This window comes from Rhinolophus ferrumequinum, chromosome 24, assembly GCF_004115265.2.
Source record: "Rhinolophus ferrumequinum isolate MPI-CBG mRhiFer1 chromosome 24, mRhiFer1_v1.p, whole genome shotgun sequence".
NCBI lineage: Eukaryota > Metazoa > Chordata > Mammalia > Chiroptera > Rhinolophidae > Rhinolophus > Rhinolophus ferrumequinum.
In genome coordinates, this window is record NC_046307.1 from 37,650,726 (window position 1) to 37,668,148 (window position 17,423).

General features: G+C 37.7%; 1 protein-coding gene across 2 annotated transcripts; it reads left to right on the top strand.

The window, feature by feature from the left end:
• Positions 1-406: 406 nt before the first annotated feature.
• Positions 407-14,752, top strand: NPM1 (nucleophosmin 1). Of its 2 annotated transcripts, XM_033096788.1 has the most exons (11): positions 407-585; positions 2,687-2,766; positions 3,246-3,365; positions 3,675-3,768; positions 4,095-4,201; positions 4,302-4,366; positions 7,883-7,940; positions 8,287-8,370; positions 9,314-9,415; positions 11,591-11,665; positions 14,384-14,752. In XM_033096788.1, the coding sequence occupies exons 1-11, from the start codon at positions 528-530 to the stop codon at positions 14,420-14,422; spliced, it is 882 nt and encodes a 293-aa protein (XP_032952679.1). In that variant the 5' UTR covers positions 407-527; the 3' UTR covers positions 14,423-14,752. The 2 variants fall into 2 exon arrangements, with proteins under 2 accessions (XP_032952679.1, XP_032952680.1); XM_033096789.1 differs by lacking the exons at positions 11,591-11,665; positions 14,384-14,752 and adding an exon at positions 10,448-10,797.
• Positions 14,753-17,423: the final 2,671 nt, after the last annotated feature.

A 17,423-nucleotide genomic window follows, 5' to 3' on the forward strand; every position in this document is an offset into this window, starting at 1 on the left:
AAGCTCCCTTCTGGCTTAAAACCGGCCCGCCCTGCATTCCTAACACAGTTAAGGGATGCCGTCGCCATTTTGCAGGGTGGGCTGCGCAGGCTATTGGCGCAAGGCCCGCGCGCCCGAGCGGGAGAGAACAGGGAAAGCCTGGATGCTGGGGTGGGGGCGCGCGCTACCACACACAGCACGCGTGCGCACAGGCACCGGTGGCGGTGGAGGAATAGGGCTGGCGTACGACTGCGCGTGCTCGGTGGGAGCCCGCGAAGTACCTGGAGGAGGTGGGGGGGCGAGGTAGAAAGGAGTGGGGTTGAAGAGCGCTTGCGCGGGAGGTCTACCGTACGGGAAGGGGGGCTCTTGAGCAAGCGCGCAGCGACGGGACTTTGGAGATCTCGCGAGATCTTCAGGGTGCTATATATGTGCGCAGGGAGCCCGCGTCCTTTCCCTGGTGCGATTCCGTCTTGCGCGTCAGTGCTGCCGAGCAGTAGTCGTTTATCTCCGTCCGTCTTCTCTCCTACCTAAGTGCGTGCCACCACCCCATGGAAGATTCGATGGACATGGACATGAGCCCCCTGAGGCCCCAGAACTATCTTTTCGGTAACTACTGTGGGTTTGGAGCAAGGCCGAGCAGGGCCTGTGGCTTTGCGGTGGGGGGGCGGGAATCCCGCTGAGGCCTGGGACTGGTGAAGAAAGCGAGGCAGGCTGGAGGCCTGAGGGCGTGGGAAGCGAGCTGCCGGGGCCCTGCTACCTCAGGATGAGAGGCCAGCAGGGAGAGCCGGCTGTATGAAGCGATGGGAAGGAGGGGCGGCGTGAAGCCTGCGGCGTGAGCGGTCCGAGGCCCAGGGCCCGAGGTAACGTGGAACCAAGTAGCTGAGGGTTCGGCGTTTCCTGGGTAACCCAGTGGAGCTCTGGACATTATTTTTTTCTGGGGGTGCGTGAGGGCGTCGGCTTGGGATTCCGAGCCGGTGTCTTTGATGGTGGGCCTCGGGTGGATGCGTGCAGGAGGTTGTGTGGGCTCGTAGTGTGAGGCATACGCCCCTTTCCTGGAAGAGGGTGGAAGGAGCCTGGCGCTGCTCTCCGGCCCTCGGGAGTTTGGAGCCCTAAGGCCCGACAGCCCCGGTGCCTCGGCTGGTTCCAGGGGGAGGGGAGGCGCGGCCGGGCGTGAGGAGGCCGCAAGCGCCGGGAGCACGTGGTTGCCACGTGTTTGGGGGAAGGAGGGGGGTGTGGGCGCTACATCCGGGGCTCACTGGTGGTGTCACCTACCCCACCCCTAGCCTGGGCTCCTCGGGCTTCATGGGGGCCGTTGGGCGGGAACTGTTAGGTGATGGGGCTGGTGGCGCCTGGATCCTGGAGGTCTTTGTTCAGGGCTTCACATCGAGGATGGTGGTTCTCATGTATGGAGCCCTTTTTCTAGCTCACCGCGGGAGAGGGCTTAGCCCGCTCGGCAGATGACGGTACTGATGCTCAGAACTAAAGTGGCTTCACGAAGGTTGCACTTGTAGGTAGAGGTAGATCTAAACCAAAATCCCTGCCTCCAGAGCTGGTGTGTGACAATTTTTTTCTCTTTTTTTTTTTTTTTTTTTTTTGAGGGAGGCCCGCGAAAGCAACCTTCTGTGCGGTGTTGAGCAAACAGCCTTTTTTTCTTAAAGATGAGATACCGTTTGGGTCAGTAAGACCTGGTAATGTTGTAATACTATACCGAGATTTGGGGATCCCTCCCCCCCCCACACACACACACTGTACGTACCATATTAAGGAGAGACCCGCTTTGGTTTTCAACCTCAGTAAACTTGAAGCCATGTCTTTGTCAGTCAGGCTTTGAAGTAACTGCAAGTCCTGCCCCAAATTTCATTGTTTCTGTATAAACAATGCTGAGGTTTGTTAATTGAGCAATAACATTTAAGCATCTATATACAGTAACTGTTAGATTACAATTAAATGGAGTCATTTAAATTAATAAAACTTCTGAGAGTATTTAAAAGTTTGTTCAAGGAATGGGAGTAGATAACATGCACTGTACATTAAGTCTTTTATTCCTAGGCATTTTGAATAACGGGGGGTTTTGATCAAGTTATAATGAGATATTTTTGTTAACCTTTCCATTGGAAATATTCCCTAGGATATTTCTATTGCGTTAAGCATAATTTTTTCAACATAATTTAATGTACATCATTTCTCTTCAAAGATGAAATGTTGACTCTAACAAGTGTTCTTTTATATTTAGTTTTCCTGTTGTGAATACAAGTTGTTTGTGTCGGTATTTGTGTAATCATTCTCATTTCTAAATTGGTTGCTTTTCTTGGGAGTTTCCGTAGGTGATTGAACTTTTTTTTAAATACTGGGGGTTTTATCAATACTGTACATTAAGTTTGGTTTCAGGTAACTTGTTTTAGTTCCAGGTCTGCTAAATCTTCTACCTGAGGATGGTAATAGTGGTGTAGTTGAGAATGAAACAGTATAATGGGAAAGCAGAATTTCTAAAGTCCTGTAAGGATGTTATTGGATTGTTTATAGACATTTGCGTTAATTGTTAGACATTTGTGTTCAAGAAATCCAGGAAGAGGTGCCTTAACTACCTTTTAATAGCTACAGTAGTGAAAAATTAGTTCACAAGTTAACCATAACCTTTGGTTACCCACACTGCAGTTTCAGTGTTATTTTTCTCCCTGTTATAGTTGCTTTTTTTCTTCATTTACAGGTTGTGAACTAAAGGCCGACAAAGATTATCACTTTAAAGTGGATAATGATGAAAATGAGCACCAATTATCTTTAAGAACGGTACTTAAACTTTTCAAAATAAACTGCTTAACCTTTCTGATTTCAGCTTAGTTCCTATTCATGTGGCTTAATACTTAATTTTTATAATAGTATTTTTATAATTGAGTTTTGTATATACCTGATTTTCTGTATATCTGTGATACAAAACTTGGCATCTTTACCACTCCTGTGGCAATCATGTAAAAGTCTAGTCACACTATTCAACTTAACATTTATACATGTCAATTGCATTATAAAGCCCATTAGAATAGTGTGATACATCTATTTGTCCCCCACAGAGACTAATGTTTGGTAATACATAGTGAGAAATTGATTGGCAAGGTCACATAAAACTTGAAGACAACGTTGTACACAAATTAGTTTTCCATCAGTGGTAATGAAAAGTTTATAGTTTTGTTTCTTTTGTTTTTTAAACATAGGAACTTTAGGGGGATTGTAAAATAGCAGGAACTTAAGTTGTACTATTTTTCGGTTCACAGGTCAGTTTAGGGGCTGGTGCAAAGGATGAATTGCACATTGTTGAAGCAGAGGCAATGAATTATGAAGGCAGTCCAATTAAAGTAACACTGGCAACTTTGAAAATGTCTGTACAGCCAACGGTAAGGGCACTTACACTTTGGGTTTTGTGTCAGTCTAATTCTGTTGCAGTAAGGTAGGTGTGAATTTGGTTTGGTTCTTCTGGTCACATCTTCATTATCTTGTCACGGGTTGAAGGATCAACTCATGAACATGGTGGTTGCTGCTTGTTTATCAGGTGGGAAAATGAGTTCATTGGTTTGTTTGGCTTAATGGGTTTGCCTGTCACATCTGTTGTACAAACTTTTAAGTTATGAGCAGGTTTTATACCAAACATTTAACCTTTTATTTTTTTCACAATATTTAGTAATTTAAAAGTTTCTCCTTTTTAGGTTTCCCTTGGGGGCTTTGAAATAACACCACCTGTGGTCTTACGGTTGAAGTGTGGTTCAGGGCCTGTGCATATTAGTGGACAGCACTTAGTAGGTATGTAATTTTTATCTATTATGCTATTCTCTTTAATGCAGTTAACTACCTTGTTCCCAATTTGGACTTTATAAATAAACATTCTTAGTTTTAGTACTACTGTCTTTATAATAGGTTCAAATGGGAATCTAGTAACTTATAACTGGAAAAGCCTGGGTTTTTGTATTTAAAATCTAGCAGTGAGCGGTAGCTTCCAAAATTCCTGTTTGCTGTTTGTTTCGATTTTTTAGAATCTGTTCTTAAATATTCTTACTATAAATACCCTTTCTTCTGAGTTCTTGCTTCTTGGTTGAGTTCTAGTAGTGGCTAAAAAACTTTTATTTTAGCTGTAGAGGAAGATGCAGAGTCAGAAGATGACGAGGAGGAGGATGTGAAACTCCTAAGTATATCTGGAAAGCGCTCTGCCCCTGGAAGTGGTAGCAAGGTTCCACAGGTATAGATGTAATTTATACAAATAAATTTTTCTGGCTTTTAGTTGGGTGATTAGGATCAGCACTTGCTCATGAGGGGTTTTTTCCATCTGTTTTTTTAAGAAAAAAGTAAAACTTTCTGCTGATGAAGATGACGACGACGATGATGATGATGATGACGACGAAGAGTAAGTATAGTAGTAGTATGGGCTTAGAAACGTGATATAGTTGTATGGGGGAGTTTTATGAAAATTATTCACCAAAATCATCTTGTGGAACTAAGTAATAGCTTTAATTAAAGAAACAGTACATAGTGCTTTTCAGTTTGGGTTGAATGAGCTTAGTTACAGGTTGTATTGGAACTGCGAGCCATTAAAATGCTGTAGCACATTGCAGATTCTCAGATGGCTAGAGTATGTAGCGTTTCCCCAATGTGTTTGACCAGGTGCCTTTTTCCTGGGGAAGATGATCATGGACACGTTACTGTACGCTAAGAGGTCTAGTATATTTCATGGTGAACAGCTCATGATCAGCAGGTTGGGTGGAAAGAGAATCTGAATAGCTCTAGCTACATTCACTTTGTAAGTTGTCACTTAAGGATTTTTTTCCCACATAAAGGATTTTGACGTGTCGTTCTCTGGTTCTTATTGAGAAAATAAGATTCTAAAAGAGAATAGGGTTTTCATGGAGAAGTTAAGTTTGCTTGGAAACAAGATTTGATGTGTTTATTAAACTAGGTCAGGCTATGGTAAATAGTTAAATGCACACTGGAATAAACTGCTGTTCGTAATTGGTCTTTCCTATATGCAACAGTGGCAGTAACTTTTCTAATTCATTGAATTTTTAATTGCCTGTCAACTTTCCACGAGGTCCCAGGTTGGTCCATACATATTTACTGAAAACACAATTCAAGTAGAATCTTAAGAAGGACTCTTGAGAACTTGCACTGATGAGTGATCAAATCTGGAAGTTAGGTTTTCAGTAACCTCAACTGGCTACCCTGATAGTTCTTTAAAAAGACCTTTAAGTGTGACAATAAAGGCAGAAAATCGGAAAAAGGCTGAAAGATGAAAGAGTTGAATGCTTAAAAAATTCATGTCAAACTTACAAACTCAGTATACTTGATGTTTGATTTTTATTTAAGAATATTTGCCGTTAGTAAGAATTAAAAAAAATAACACGCCAAGAAAGGAATGGGAAATGGGCTTAGACAGAAATGAGAAATCTGGATGGTATATGGTGCTTAATTAGGCTTAAGTTTCCTCTGGTGATTTCAGGTTAACCTTTGCATAGGTTTATAAGCACAAAGTCACAGAGACTTGAGACAGTGCTTTCTAGGAAGGCTTTAGAGTAGGACCTGATTGGTATGGTATCTTAATTTTGCTTGGGCTTTGGAAGATTTCCTATCTTTAAAACAAGGATAACTTCTGATGTAACCGCAATGGAAGATAGTTATAATGTGAGAACAGGATAGTTGTCTTGTCTTCCACGTCTTAGGTAGTGATCGAGGAATGAAAAGTATAGATGTTATTAAGGTTTAAATTAGTAAATTTTTACTTAAGAAAAGAAAGGGCAGTCAGATACATGCATAGATAGGGACAGTTCATGGATGCCTTGAGGGTAACAAGTCTTAGAAAATTCTACTGGTTAGGTGGCAATGAAAATGTGAAGAGGTACCTCAAGGTTTGTAAGTTGATAGTTATCGGAAATTGTAAGCCATAGTACCCGAAGACTTGGAACCCACAAGATAAAAGGGAAGTTGATGGGTTCTGCTTCTGAGGATGGAAAAGGTATGGTGTGGGGTTAGTTGAGTTGCTGTTGATGTAAGCAAGAAAAGCTAAAGTCCATTTAAACTTTGTACATTAAAATTTATAAATACTATGTCATTCCATATAAAACTACCTTTTTTCCCATTTTATTAGGGAATATGCTAATGAATCTGCTTATGATAATGTTTTTATAGAAAACATTGCCATCTTGTTTCTAGCATGGGGAGGCACATGCAGAGATTGGGTTCTAAGGCCAAAATTAACAAAGTTACTGTTAAAAAATCACTTAAAGGACTGTGTTTATATATGGTTTTTTTGTGTACTACATACCTGCTCTAGTTAACACAGCAAATTTTACTCCAGTGTTGAAAAGATGTGTGTTTCTTTGGTTGCACATCAGTGAAATTCTTCTTCCTGTATTATACACAGAGGCTATGTTGTAGGGAAAGGAAACATTTTGGCCAGTATATAATTAATTGGTTTTTGAAGTAAAGTGTGAACCAGTTTCACTATTTGCTAATATAGACTTCCTGTGGATTTCTGCAGTGATTGGATTTGCCTATTTGGGATATTTAATATAAATGGAATCCTACAAAATATGCCCTTTTGTGACTGGTTTCTTTCACTTACCACAATGTTTTTAAGATCCATGTTGTAGCATGTACCAGTACTTTATATTGAGTTGTAAGAAAATTTTATGTATTATGGAAACAAGTCAGATAAGATTAGTAAATATCTTCTCCCATTCTGTGGATTGTCTTTTCCACTCTTGATAGTATCCTTTGGATCTTCATGAAGTCATTCCTTTTATTGCTTACACTTTTGGTGTCAAACCTAAGAAACCATTGTCAAATCTTGTAAAAGTTTTATAGTTTCAGCTCTTATATTTAGGTCTTTGATCCACTTTGAATTAATTTATGTATATGGTGTGAGATAGAGGGGGCCAGTTTTATTCTTTTGCATGTAGCTATCGAGTTGTCCCACCACCATTTGTTAAGACTTATTTCCACTTTGAATGGTCTTAGTACTTGTGTTTGAAATAATTACCATAAATACATGGATTTATTTCTGGACTCTTCAGTTCCACTCTACTGATGTGTGTCTATTCTTAAACCAGTAAAGCACTGTTGATTTCTGTTTTATAGTTTTTTATAGATTCCTGTTCAAAATCACTAGGTGTGGATCCTCCAACTTTGTTCTTTTTCAAGGTTGTTTTTGGCTACTTTGGGTTCCTTGAATTTCAATATTAATTTGAGGATTGATTTCTACAGAGAAGCAGGCTAGGATTCTTTTAAGGATTGCATTGAATCCGTAGATTGGTTTGGAGAGAGTTGCCACCTTAGCAAAAATTTGAAAATGGAATGTTTTTTTATTTTTAATTTCAACTACCCTGTCCCCAAGTTATTTTTTCCATTTTTTTAATTTGGAAAATGCATAACATTTAACATTTTAAATCATTTTTTTAAATGTACAGTTTAGTAGTATTCACCATATTCACATTGTTGTGTAACAAATCGCAAAGTCTTTCAATCTAGTAATCCTGGAAAATACACACATTGAAGAAAAACTCCCCATTTTCACTTCCCCAGCCTCTGGTAACCATCAGTTTTCTTTTGGTTTCTATAAGGAGTTTGATTACTCTAGCTAACTCACATAAGCTGAATCATACAGTATTTTTTGTGACTGGTGGCTCACTTAGCATAATATCCTCAAGGTGCATTCACGTGCAGCGTATTGCAGGATTTCCTTAAGACTGAATATTCTATTACAGGTACATATCACCTTTTCTTTAACCGTTTAACTGTTGGTGGAATTTTGGGTGGCTTCTACCTCTTGGCAATTGTGAATAACAGTGCAGTGGACATGAATGTGCAATATCTCTTCAAGACCCTGTGAGTGCATTGAATCAATAATAATGGCTTTCTTCATTTGTAGTGATGATGATGATGAGTTTGATGATGAGGAAGCTGAAGAAAAAGCTCCTATAAAGAAAGTAAGTTGGGTACAATGTTTACAAGATTGTCAGAAATAACAAATAGTGGAAATTTTTTAGTGCTATTCACCTGTTTTGTAGTTAACAAAAACTGGCTTGGGGAAGAAGTGATGTGATCTCATACTTAAAATTGGTCTGGAGTGGGGCTGTCCTGAAAACTTACCTCACACTGGGGAATGATTTATTCTCTATTTATGTAGCTTACTTCCTCTTTGTTAGCCCTTTTGCAAGTTTTTGTCAAAATAATTGCTTCATCTTAGCCTGGCTGCTTTTCTTACATGGTTTGGGGCAGTTTTATTTGCACTGATGTCTTTATGCATTGATTAAGATTAATTTCTAATTATAGTCTGTTCGAGATACTCCAGCCAAAAATGCACAAAAATCAAACCAGAATGGAAAAGACTCAAAACCATCAACACCAAGATCAAAAGTAAGTGGCAACATACACACAAATATAGGTTTCGTTGAACTAGTTAGGAAAGTTAAAGCTTCTACTGTGGAAGAATGTAGTCTATCTGAAATTTTTAATAGGCCTTTGGAGAATACCTGTAATTGGTGTCTTCAAAAGGCTGAAATGTGCTTGTTGATAGTCATTGTCATATTTATAGCTTCTGGCTTTCTAGTGGGGGAGAAAGCCAACAAATACTTCTATGATATAAAGAGGTGTCTTCTGTAAGGGATCTTGCTTGTTGAAAGGAATATTTATTGCGTAATGCAGAGTTTCTCAACCCTGGCAACAAATAAGTAAGGAGATTTAAAAGAACCCCAATACTTGGATTTGGAGGTTATCCTTTAAATGCTCTGGGATGGGCCCCAGGCAGCTTGATTTTCTTCATTGTTAGGTGCCTTCTGGCTTTTTTTTTTTAATTAATTTATTTTTTATTGGGGAATGTTGGGGAACAGTGTTTTTCCAGGCCCCATCAGCTCTAAGTCAAATTGTCCTTCAGTCTAATTGTGGAGGGCGCAGCTCAGCTCCAAGACCAGTCGCCATTTTCAGTCTTTAGTTGCAGGGGGCACAGCCCACCATCCCATGTGGGAATTGAACCAGCAACCTTGTTGATAGCTTGTGCTCTAACCAACTGAGCCATCCAGTCGCCCCAATTCTGGCTTTGTTTTTGATGATATCCTGGTATTGATGATATCCTGGTATTGAATATTCCTATATTTTTCTTAAGGAATGACTTAAAGAACAAAATTGTTCAGACGTGAATTTATAATAGCAACTCAGCTCTGGTGTATGTTGGTTTGGTGTATGTCTGGTATATAGTCTTATAAAGGGAGGATTGTAAGAAGAACATAGAAAATCTAAATAGGATTGGTCTAAATTAAGAGCTGTATCTTAATAACCTTTTGAAATTGAACTTTTTTCCCAGGGTCAAGAATCCTTCAAAAAACAGGAAAAAACTCCTAAAACACCGAAAGGGCCTAGTTCTGTAGAAGACATTAAAGCAAAAATGCAAGCAAGTATAGAAAAAGTGAGTAAAATTATCTTTCTTTCAGAAAGTAGATAGGTTTATTAACCCCTCCCTCAAATTATACCTTTCTGGGGGTTTGTAACAGCACTTTCCCATTTTTTTTATCCTTACTATACCCGCCCCTTTTGTGGTATGTAATGTTTTTCAAAAATGGGTTACAAGTTACTTATATTCATTTGTAATCTCTATGGTGATTTGTTTTTTGCATATTTGAAGTTACATATGCGTTATTTTCCTTTATAAAAGAAATGCAGGTAAGTTGGTTGTAAGTTACATTCTGACCACAGATGTTAAAATGAGATCAAGGAGAACAACACTTCCTTTGCCTTATTTTCTGGTTGTAAGATGCTTCCGAACCAGCAGAGGGCGCATGAGTCTTTCATAAAATTGCCAGCAGCTGGATAAGTTAGACTTAGTCTTTGGCTGGTTGGTGTTACAGTTTAAAATAATAAATACTCAGTGAGTGACTCTAGTCAGTATTTTCCAACAAACTGAATCATTTCTATTTGCCTTTTTACACCAAAGTGTCACCAGTCAATACATTTAGTTATATCTTGATTTTATTTAGTTTCCTTTTGTCTTAAATAGTGGAACTGTGTGAGAAGAGGATTAGCTCTCATCTTGCTGCTTGTTTGACTAGGATACTAAACTTTCATGAACTCTGGACTTGGAGAGTATGAAATAATTGATTTAAATGTCTTGAAACATTTGGGAGCTTTAATTCTATGAACAGTACTTTTAGACCTCAGTTATTGAGAGTAAATGTAGGATGGTAAGGAAAAGTTGCTGTCTCCTTTCCCCGTATTTTTCTCTGCTCCCTAGGTTCTGCATGGCTTCAATAGATTTCCTTTCCCTGTGCAGTGATGAGTCAATTGGAGAAAACATTTTAGAACCAAAATGCATTGTTTGATTTTGCTTTTGTACTACTGTAAACCTTTTAGCCTTCCTGGTATCGCTGCTTTATTTTTATCCCTTGCATACAGTGCTAAAATGACCTCCCCCGCATTTTAATATGGTCCTATCTCCTTGCAGGCACATTGAACAATCCTGGGCACTACTGGTAAATTAAGCCCAAAGATGGGGAGAGAGGAAAAAGGAGAGACAAATATAGTCCATACTGAGTGTCATCAACAATCCAGACTGAAGTCTTCTATTTTAATCTCAATCCCCTTTCCTGATTTGCCACCCACCCATGCCCCTTTCCAGGCTGGAAGCAATCTCACTCTTGATATCTCCTAAAGCACTTTTCTTTTGATTGCTGTGATTCAGTGAATCTTATATTTTGCTTTCTACTCACTTGTGCATTTGCCTCACCTCTTTGACAATGTTTTAATCGCCCTTGTGTCTCCCTAGCTGTTCAATAAATATTTGAATGAATCAAATAAGAATGTATGTGACAATAATTTTAAAATGGAAATTATAGTGAAGTTTGTTTTTTAGGGGATAGAGGCAATTAAGTATCATACCATACCTGATCCCTAACCTATTTCATACCAGGGTCCCTTTGGCATTCTTCAAGCCTTCTTGATCTTTTTAAAATGCATAGAAGATTTGGGTTACAAGGAAATTAAAATTTAGTTCTCAAAATAGGAAACAAAAGTAATATACTTGGTACATTAAATAATTCAAAAGTAGTGATAAATAATAAACATTTCATAATTTTAATAAGTTGTAATGCTACTTTCTTCTCTGTCTCCATAATTGAAGGAAATACCAAACTTTAGAGGTCAACAAATTGTAGTAACTTTAATTTTCCCCTCATTTATATACCTCCTGAATTGACTTCAGGTTAGCATTGTGTTGGACCTAGATTCTTCATATGTATTAAAGTGATCTTTTAACAATTTTGGTCACTTGTGCATGTGGTATTTAATGGGGTGTGCGTTTGTTTATTTTGTTCTGGGTGATAGAGGGTGGTGATAACGCTGACTTGTTAGATAATACAGTAGACAGTCAAGGTGGCATTTGAGTGCATCAGTATGGGGGTGCTAGGTCTTAATAAGTTGCCCAATAAGTCTTTCTGGGCCTAAAAAGGGATTTGTTCAATATTTTTTAAAGAATTGAAGACACAAGGAATGAGTTGATTGACGTAATAGCATGCAAATAGGAGGAATTTCATAATACCTCACAAAGTACTGTTTCTCTACATAACCCTTAATGCTTTTGTCTCGATAGGGTGGTTCTCTTCCCAAAGTGGAAGCCAAGTTCATCAATTATGTGAAGAATTGCTTCCGGATGACTGACCAGGAGGTAACTGAGTTTTCTCAAGACATGACCAAATCCAAATATTTTATTTTGATTTATTATGGTTTTTCTTTTAGTCTCCTTAAGTATTGGCTTCTTTTAAAAGGTTCCTAACCACAGACAATACTTGAGATTAAATACATGGAAACTCTTAAGAATTTAGTTGGTCGAGACTGAGAAGATAAGTTTTTTTAGTACATTTTCCCCAGCTTTTATGTAGTTGGTAAATTATCTCTTGGTTACTGAACTCAGTTTTACTTTTGGTATTATGTTGGCTAAGGAAATGAGCTGTGGTTTTCCTTGCTGCTCTATTTGGCTGCTTGGCGCAGTCTGGTCTTTTGCTTTCCTGTGAGTTGGCCGAGGAAGACCATTTTCTCCATAGGTCTTATGGGAAGCACATTTTTGCTAAAATCAACCTAAAGTGTAAAATCTGGAAGCAAGAAGCCAAATTGTAGTTAATACTCAATATTTTAGCCTGAATCAACTCTTAAGATTTTGTATTTCTTACCATGGAGGTCTTTTGTCAATAGAAAATTTATGCATTTATTTTTACTGTCTTATTTACAGTTACTGACTCACAGGTGGTAAAGGAAAATGTAAAAGCAGTTACATGGGGTTGCTAGGCATCATGTATGTATAGCACATCCTGTGGTTTAATTGTTTACTTCAGGACTCCCTAAGTCTCCTGTATTCTGCCTTTTTTTTAATAAATCAAGAAATTTGTCAATTAGAGCTATTTTTCTAGAGCCATAGTATTGAGTATTTGAATCATTTAAATGGCAGCACTATTTTTCTTAGGTGTGAAATCCTCAATGGGTCAGCACTGTTCAGAGTTGATTTTGAGTTCGGCCTTGATTGACATAGTGGTGGTCATAAGATGATCAAGTTCAGTCTTTTCGATTCTTTTGGTTATTCTGATTTTTTTGTGTGTATTTGAAACCCCAAAGACAAGCGTGAGTTCTGTGAATTTTTATGAATAGTTGACATTTATTAAGCAAAAGTCCTTTAGAAACTGCAGTATGCAGTTAATTCAATGTTAAAAATGGAAAGTCAAATATAAACTAGCATGTACTAACAGGTAAACAAGCATAAGAGATGCATGATTTCTTCTTCAACTAGTACCAAAGAAAGGGGCAAAATAAAATTTTTGATTAAGAAAAATTGAGATTAAGATAAAAGTAATAACAGCCAAAGCTGCAAGGGCCTTCCCCACAGTATAACATCAGTCTTGCAGCTGAAATGACTGAACTCACTGCCAACAGAAGTATTTTCTGACTCCAAAACTGAAAGTATATTTTCAAGTGCCAGGATGAAATTTCTGCAATAATAAAAAATGTAACAGCTCAATTTACTATTACAGAGATTACCAAAACTAAATGCCTCACGTTTTTACGGCATAGCTACAGATGCAAGTAATCACTATTAAAATGTTTCCCATTGCTAGTGCAGTTTTTCTTGTGAGAGAGTTGCTTGTGAGGATTTGGCTAGTAAAATCCCTTCCAGATGGACTTGAGAAATAGAGAATTTTTGCAGAAACTTGAATTAAGAGTGGAAAAAGATTATACTGCTTTTTGTGGGAAGACAGATAAAAATTTGGGTGAGTGTGTAAGAGTGCAATGTTTATTCAAAAGTGGAAGCAAATCATGAATGATTCTATAGAAGATGTTTGCTAATCTGAACGTTTCTTTTGACATTGAAGTGTCATGGAATTTTTCTTTTCTGCATTTTTAAGATAAACAGAAATTCATTGTTTTAAAGGAACTTGTTGAATCCTTTAAAGAGTTGACAAAAGCATCAAGACTGTCCTTAAAAAAAGAGAACATTATTTACAAGTAGAAAAAGAAACGCCAACTTGAAGTACTTACATGACAGTCATTTGAAATTGGAGAATTTTATTTTACGTGTATGTTACTAAATATCAGCATGAGAACAAGTAGAATCATGCTGAACCACATAGAAATTGACGGTGGTGCTTTTGTTCAGACAACATTTTAAGTCATTAGATTGAAAGAATGGAAAAGCAAGTTAGGTCATGGATGATGGTGTTAAGTGCGTAACAAACCAGATAAGAGCACGTCTTGGGTAGTTAATATGGCAGGACATGGTTAGTGTACCATCTCATAATATAACACTGAACATGTCCTTGCTAATGAATGTTCATTGGATAAAATGAAATCGGATGTGGTCACTGTAGGAACTGTTACAATGTAAATGGAATACACTAAGGATTTTATAAGCAAATTCTGCAAAACAAGTAACTGTTAAGATCCCATTTCAGGGAAATACAAAGATGTAATTTCAGATAAACATAATTTTTTAGTATGTGTCCCATGTACAAAGGCATAGGCTTAGAAACAAATATATTTAACCGTTCTGTATATTAAATATGGCGGCCATAAAACAGATGACATTGGGGCAAGGTTGGCCCACTGGTCCCTTTCTCTTGGTTTCCTTAACTAAAGATGTCTAAGCTGTTAAATGTATATTACTATAATTGACTTTGCTTACAAAGAATCATATGATTTTTTTTGTCTGAATTGAAGTATTTAAACTCATGTCTGAATATAAATTTCCTTGAAATCAGTTCTTAATTATCTAGAGTGAACCTTTTTTGGTGGTAGAATGAAAAATAGATATGTTGAGCTGTACAAAGAGACGTGGTTTAATTTATTGGTGTCTGTGAAGTGTTGTGGTTTTCTTAACCACATTTTTTTTTTTTTCCAGGCTATTCAAGATCTCTGGCAGTGGAGGAAGTCTCTTTAAGAAAATAGTTTAAACAGTTTGTTAAAATTTTCCGTCTTATTTCATTTCTGTAACAGTTGCTATCTGGCTGTCCTTTTTATAATGCAGAGTGAGAACTTGCCCTACCGTGTCTGATAAATGTTGTCCAGGTTCCATTGCCAAGAATGTGTTGTCCAAAATGCCTGTTTAGTTTTTAAAGATGGGACTCCACCCTTTGCTTGGTTTTAAGTATGTATGGAATGTTATGATAGGACATAGTAGTAGTGGTGGTCAGACAAATGGAAATGGTGGGGAGACAAAAATATACATGTGAAATAAACTCAGTATTTTAATAAAGTAGTACTGTTTCTCTTTCTGTTATTTACTCACTTTATACTTTGTGAAGAATAAATACACATAGTAAGGTGTCAACTAGTATCCTAAAATCTCATGAGAAACAGTTCCTGCCCTTCTCCAAATAGTTATGCTTCTCAGAGTTAACATCTATTTTTCCATAGTGAGAATTTAGTGCTTACACCTTCCTGACAGTAGTTAATAATTATAACCATGCAAATGTGTTTCCAAATGTTCTATCAGACCTTCTGTCCTAGCCTTTTCACTCCCAAAAGAAAATCTGGCATGCTAAACAGCCTGCAACAGCAGCATCTTTTCTCTACCAGAACGGAAAATGATTTCTATAACTATTTTCTCAGTTTGTGTCCCCGCCCCCAAGGGGGGGGAATCCCTGGAAGAAAATTTATCATGTGGTTACATGAGGACATTTGGGGGCTAATACTTGGGACCCCTTTATCTGTTTCACCATGATTCAATTGCATGATGGTTGGGGATTACATTTCTATTCCTTTTGTTTCTCTGGTATATTTTCTCCAGTAGTTTCCTAAAAACATGGACAAAGTATTTTCTGAGTCCTTGTATATCTGAAAATGTCTTGCGTTTTGATATAAATTCAGCGTTGCCTTGTAAGCTGAATCTTTTTCTCGGTTTCTAAGGGTGCTGCCCTTTTTTGCCTAGTCTTTTTACCATTTTCATGTATTTTGTATCATTTGATCATTTATTTTGAGAGCTAATTAAGATTGCTTTATTGCAGGTGTTCTGAGATTCTGTTATCTTATAGTCCTGTTCTGGGCCCTGGGCGGACTGTGGGTCTGTTCTTCAGAAACTTCCAATTTTGGGCCATTTGGGGAGATTTCAGTCTCCAGCTTAACTCCCATTCATTCTTATGTTTGATTCACTTGGATGTTTTTCCTCATTTTGTTGTAAATTTTAGGAGAGAGACTATTTTCTATTTTCAAATTTGTTGATTCATGTTTTTTAATTTGTAAATGCTCTTCTTCCTTGGTTCTTTGGAGATACAGAATCTAAAGTCTGAAGAAACTCTTCTCATCCGTGTACTGTTCACTCATTTTTCTTTTACCTCCCTCTCAGCCTATTTTATCTTTTATATTGATTAGGAGGGTGGCACTTGTTAACTAGGCTATAGTTCGAGATATTTTGATGGGGGTCTACAGAGGTTAGCCTTTTAATCTCTAAGGTAGTTTTTCAGAGTAACCTTGCTTTGGAGGGTGGGGAAAAGGTTGGTCCTATACTTGGTTGTCTACTCCCAGTTTCCAGGTATCAAGTGCCTGTTCTAGTTATTTACTTTAGGTTGTAGTTTTCTTCATTGATTATTCCGTTTCCTCTCCCTAAGAGGTCTGTAAAGAGCTCTGTCTTTATAGCTTTTCTCTACCTTTATTTTAAGAGGCTCAGTAGGAGAAGGTAAACTGTTCTTTTGTTTCACTGAAGAGCGCTTCCATTTTAAAGGACATGTATATACTTCGGGTTTAAAAGATCGTCTAGTTTAGGACAATCCCAAATAAAAGCAACCTACACAGTAAAAGTTACTGGTGTTTAGATACAGTCACAGAAAACTACATTAAAGTTGAGTCATTCCTTTCCTAGATAATGTGTTTCACATTATAGTATGTGATATTGGAGTATGGTAGGTAATTGTTAGAATCAGTTAACGTGTTCAGAAGTAGACGTATGCTTGCAGTATAATGTCTTAACCAAAATGGAGGTCTGAAATTTTGTTTTGTACAAGTTAAACCTTATCTTTGGTTTACTAGATGGTCACTTTTATGGAGTAGGAAACAAAAGACTTGTCACTATTCTGAGGGACAGCAATTGGCCTTCCTGGTTGGTTCACTCATTAAAAGCGAATCAGATCCGTCTTTGAAAAAAGTGCCAGGTAGGTCTTGTTTTTTTGGAACGGCAGAAATTAAAGCTTTATTTCCGCCTTCCTCGAGTCACTAAAAGTGCTCGTTATTAGACACCAGTCGAGTAAGTTCGGTGATCTGAACATTGAACTAGGCTTGTGACTTAGGAAATTCCTTTAAAAACTGACTTCCCTTTGTACAGTGCAAACTAAGCGTGAGATTGGCCATACTTAGATCAATATAATTGCTAAAAGGTTTAATTGCTAAAAGAATATAATCAAGGTACCCATTATGTAAAAGCCTAAAAGTTTTTGTTTGTAATCAAAGCATTTTGATGTTTTCTAAGACCAAAAGGCAAGAAACAATTACTTTTACTTTGTTTCTTATACATACTAATCTTGATTTATATAGTCGAGAAAGCTGTAAGTGAAGCTGGTTTATTCTCAAATTTGGGAATTTATAGTACATTTCCCAAGAATACTTGGTTTACGTGGGTTTTCAGTTTGCCTTGAAGTACTTGCTGATAGAATAAACTACTTCCCTTAAGCCAGTCTGCTGAACATGAATGTTGATGGCTTGCTCGTTAGCAGTACTATTTGTTACTCTGCAGGCATTTTTCTGTAAAACTCCCACTTTATTGCCTCCATTTGTACCTAACTGAAAAATATTTTTAATGTTTTATTCTAAATTTTCAGAATGATGTCATGTCCTAGCAATCTCTGAAAATAACTGAGTTTTAGTATACTGAATTCAGATTTTTATGTATTTCAATCCATTGTTTTTGGCCATTGGAATCCCGTTCAAGCTTGTTCCTACCATCACCAACT

Coding starts and splice junctions, on each gene's coding strand:
- NPM1 (XM_033096788.1), top strand. CDS start 528: ATGGAAGATTCGATGGACATGGACATGAGCCCCCTGAGGCCCCAGAAC. Junction 2,767..3,245: donor ACCAATTATCTTTAAGAACG/GTACTTAAACTT, acceptor TTCGGTTCACAG/GTCAGTTTAGGGGCTGGTGC. Junction 4,202..4,301: donor GTGGTAGCAAGGTTCCACAG/GTATAGATGTAA, acceptor TGTTTTTTTAAG/AAAAAAGTAAAACTTTCTGC.